This window comes from Nipponia nippon, unplaced genomic scaffold (assembly GCF_047370975.1).
Source record: "Nipponia nippon isolate SJK-2023a ecotype South Korea unplaced genomic scaffold, ASM4737097v1 scaffold_23, whole genome shotgun sequence".
Taxonomy (NCBI): domain Eukaryota; kingdom Metazoa; phylum Chordata; class Aves; order Pelecaniformes; family Threskiornithidae; genus Nipponia; species Nipponia nippon.
Window position 1 is genome coordinate 4,762,465 of NW_028262340.1, and position 2,525 is coordinate 4,764,989.

A 2,525-nucleotide genomic window follows, 5' to 3' on the forward strand; every position below is an offset into this window, starting at 1 on the left:
CGCAGTGCGCAGGCGCGGCCGCCCCTTTCTGCCGCCGGGCGGGCGGGTGCGTGTGCAAGGGGAGGAGCGGCAGCGGCGCAGGGCCGTGCAAGGGGAGGGGGCGGCGGGCACGCGGGTGTGCGGGGGGGAGGGTGCGCGTGCAAGGGGAGGAGCGCGAGGGGAGAGCGGCGGCGTGTGAGTGTGCAAGGGGAGGAGGCGGCGGGGACGGGGGGTGTGCAGGGGGCACGCGCAGAGCGCGAGGGGAGGCGGCCGCGCGTGGGTGAGCGTGCAAGGGCGGGAGGGCGGTTTGCGTGTGTGTGCAAGGGTGGGGCGCGTGGAGGACACGAGTGACGGGTGGGAGAGGGGTGGCGCGCAAGGGGAGCAGGCAGCGAGGACCCCGGCGTGCAAGCGGGGGGCGCAGGGAGAACACGAGTGACGTGGGAGCGGGGCAGCGTGTGGGTGAGCGTGCAAGGGGCCGTACGTGTGCGTACGAGTGTGCAAGGTGAGGCGGGTGGGTTCCCTGGAGGCGGGCGGCCGGCCGGGGCGCAGCACGGCGTCTCCCTCTCCCCCAGCGCAGCCGCGCGATGGAGGTCAGCCACTCCGTCAAGGAGCGCACCATCGCCGAGAACAGCCTGGTCATCCTGCTGCAGGGCCTGCGCGGCCACGTCACCACCGTGGACCTCCGCGACGAGAGCACGGCCACGGGGCGCGTCACCAACGTGGACGCCTTCATGAACGTGCGGCTGGCGGAGGTGACCTTCACGGACAGGCAGGGCACGGTGTCCCACCTGGACGAGCTCTTCGTGACCGGCAGGAACGTCCGCTACGTCCACATCCCGGACGAGGTGGACATCAGGGCCACCATCGAGCAGCAGCTGCAGGCCATCCACAGGGTCCGCTATTTCGGGGGCCGCGACAAGGGCAGGAAGGAGTTCCCTCGTGCCAAGCACAAGTGAGCCCCTGGCACCGCCCACAGCCCTGCCAAGTTGGACTTGCCCCTTCGACCAGACTGCTAGCCACCTCCACACCTCGCCCCAGACATCTCACCCAGGGACTCGGGGCTCTGCTGCTCCGCTGGCCGGTGCCTGCGGGGGAGCAGGGTTATTTTTGTAATTAATAACCCCGCTTGAAAGGGTCTGTGATCTCTCAGCTCGTTTCCTGTTCCATTGGCAGCAACTCGTGTCCCTCCTCTGAGCCCAAACAAAGCCCTTTTGGCCAAAGTCGCAGCCTGGGGTTGTTGCTCGGCTGTATTCTCCTGCAGCCATCCTGCTGCCCACAGCTCTGCCTTCCCCTGCTCCCAGAGCGCGGGGCCCTGCTGCTGCCGGCATCGCTGCCCGCGGGAGCCGGAGACGCTGGTCCTGGGCTGGGGACGGGGCTGCTCGTGGCCTGTCCTCAGCTTCCTGCCAGACCGCCTCCGTTCTGGAAGTGTTTAACGGGAAGGGAATGGGACACACGTCCATCCGGAGCGGGGCTGAGCTCGGGGGGGAAGGGGCAGCACCATCTGCCTGGAGAAGCACAAAGGTGCTTCACCCGGGACACGGGGAATGCTGCTGCTGCCGGGAATGCCGCTGCTCCTGGCTCCTCCGCTTCCCCGCTCCTCCATCACCCTTCCCCAAAGCTCTGCAGTGCTTCTTCAGCCCGCTGCACGTCTGCTGAAAGCGCTGCACAGTCAACAGATGACTCCGTCCTGTTCCGCAGGCATCCCTTTGTCACCCAGCGCCTCCCCGGAGACTGAGCCCGGTGGCTCTCCCGCCCCGGTGCGTGCAATTTGCACAGCTCCGGGCCTGGGTGGGAGCTGTCGGCAGCTCTGGGGCAGCCCCGAGAGCAGCGCTGCTGCTTCCCTGTCCCCCCAGGAGCCGCTCAGGTGGAGGCTGGCGTGATTTCTAACAGCTCTCACGTAAGGAACCACGCGTGAACAGGGACCGCGCGTCCCTGCTGCGGCCGGGGCGGGGCTGGGGACGCCGCCGGGAGCGTGGGCGCCGGGGAGGCTGCGCGGGCGGGGGGGTTTCACAGAAGTGCCGTGAATTTGCTTCCCGCTGAGGAGATGAGACCGGGGGCTGCTCGGGGCCGGAGCGCTGGTGCGGGGCGGGTGAGGCCCGGCCCTTGCGGCCCCTGCAGCGCGGGCGGCTGGGAGCAGGGCGCCCGCGTGGGGAGGCCCGGCCCTGCCAGCGCCCCTGGGCTGTCCCGGAGGCCCCGCGGCGGCCCCTGTGGTGCTGGGCCTCTGTGGGCGGGGCTCGCCGGGAAAGCACCCGCCTCTCCTCCAATCACAGCGCGTTCGAATCTCCCGCCTGCCCACCAACCCCGTTGGCGTCCGGCGCTGGCAGGAGCGGGAGCCAATCGGCGGAGGGAGTCATCCCGCCCCAGCCAATCAGCTTTCGCTTCTTGCCTGCTTCTTGTCTCCGCGCCTCAACCAATCAAAGTCTGCCGCAAAGGTTTCTCCTCCCAGCTCCCGGGCTCTCCTCCAATCACAGCCGGCGCTGGCTCAGCCGCCCAATCAGCGCGGCCCCTTCCCCGCGGCCCCGCCGCCATCTCTGCGGCGGCGCGAT

The 2,525-nt window shown here is 69.7% G+C and overlaps 1 protein-coding gene across 6 annotated transcripts; it reads left to right on the forward strand.

Moving 5' to 3' along the window:
• LSM10 (LSM10, U7 small nuclear RNA associated) lies at positions 1 to 1,128 on the forward strand. Of its 6 annotated transcripts, none has more exons than XM_087760857.1 (2): positions 1 to 46; positions 557 to 1,128. In XM_087760857.1, exon 2 carries the CDS (start codon positions 564 to 566, stop codon positions 933 to 935), a length of 372 nt encoding a protein of 123 aa, XP_087616983.1. In that variant the 5' UTR covers positions 1 to 46; positions 557 to 563; the 3' UTR covers positions 936 to 1,128. The 6 variants fall into 6 exon arrangements, with proteins under 6 accessions (XP_087616983.1, XP_087616986.1, XP_087616985.1 ...); XM_087760860.1 differs by having other exon boundaries at positions 26 to 46; positions 552 to 1,128; XM_087760859.1 differs by lacking the exon at positions 1 to 46 and adding an exon at positions 67 to 115.
• The last annotated feature ends 1,397 nt before the right edge of the window (positions 1,129 to 2,525 follow it).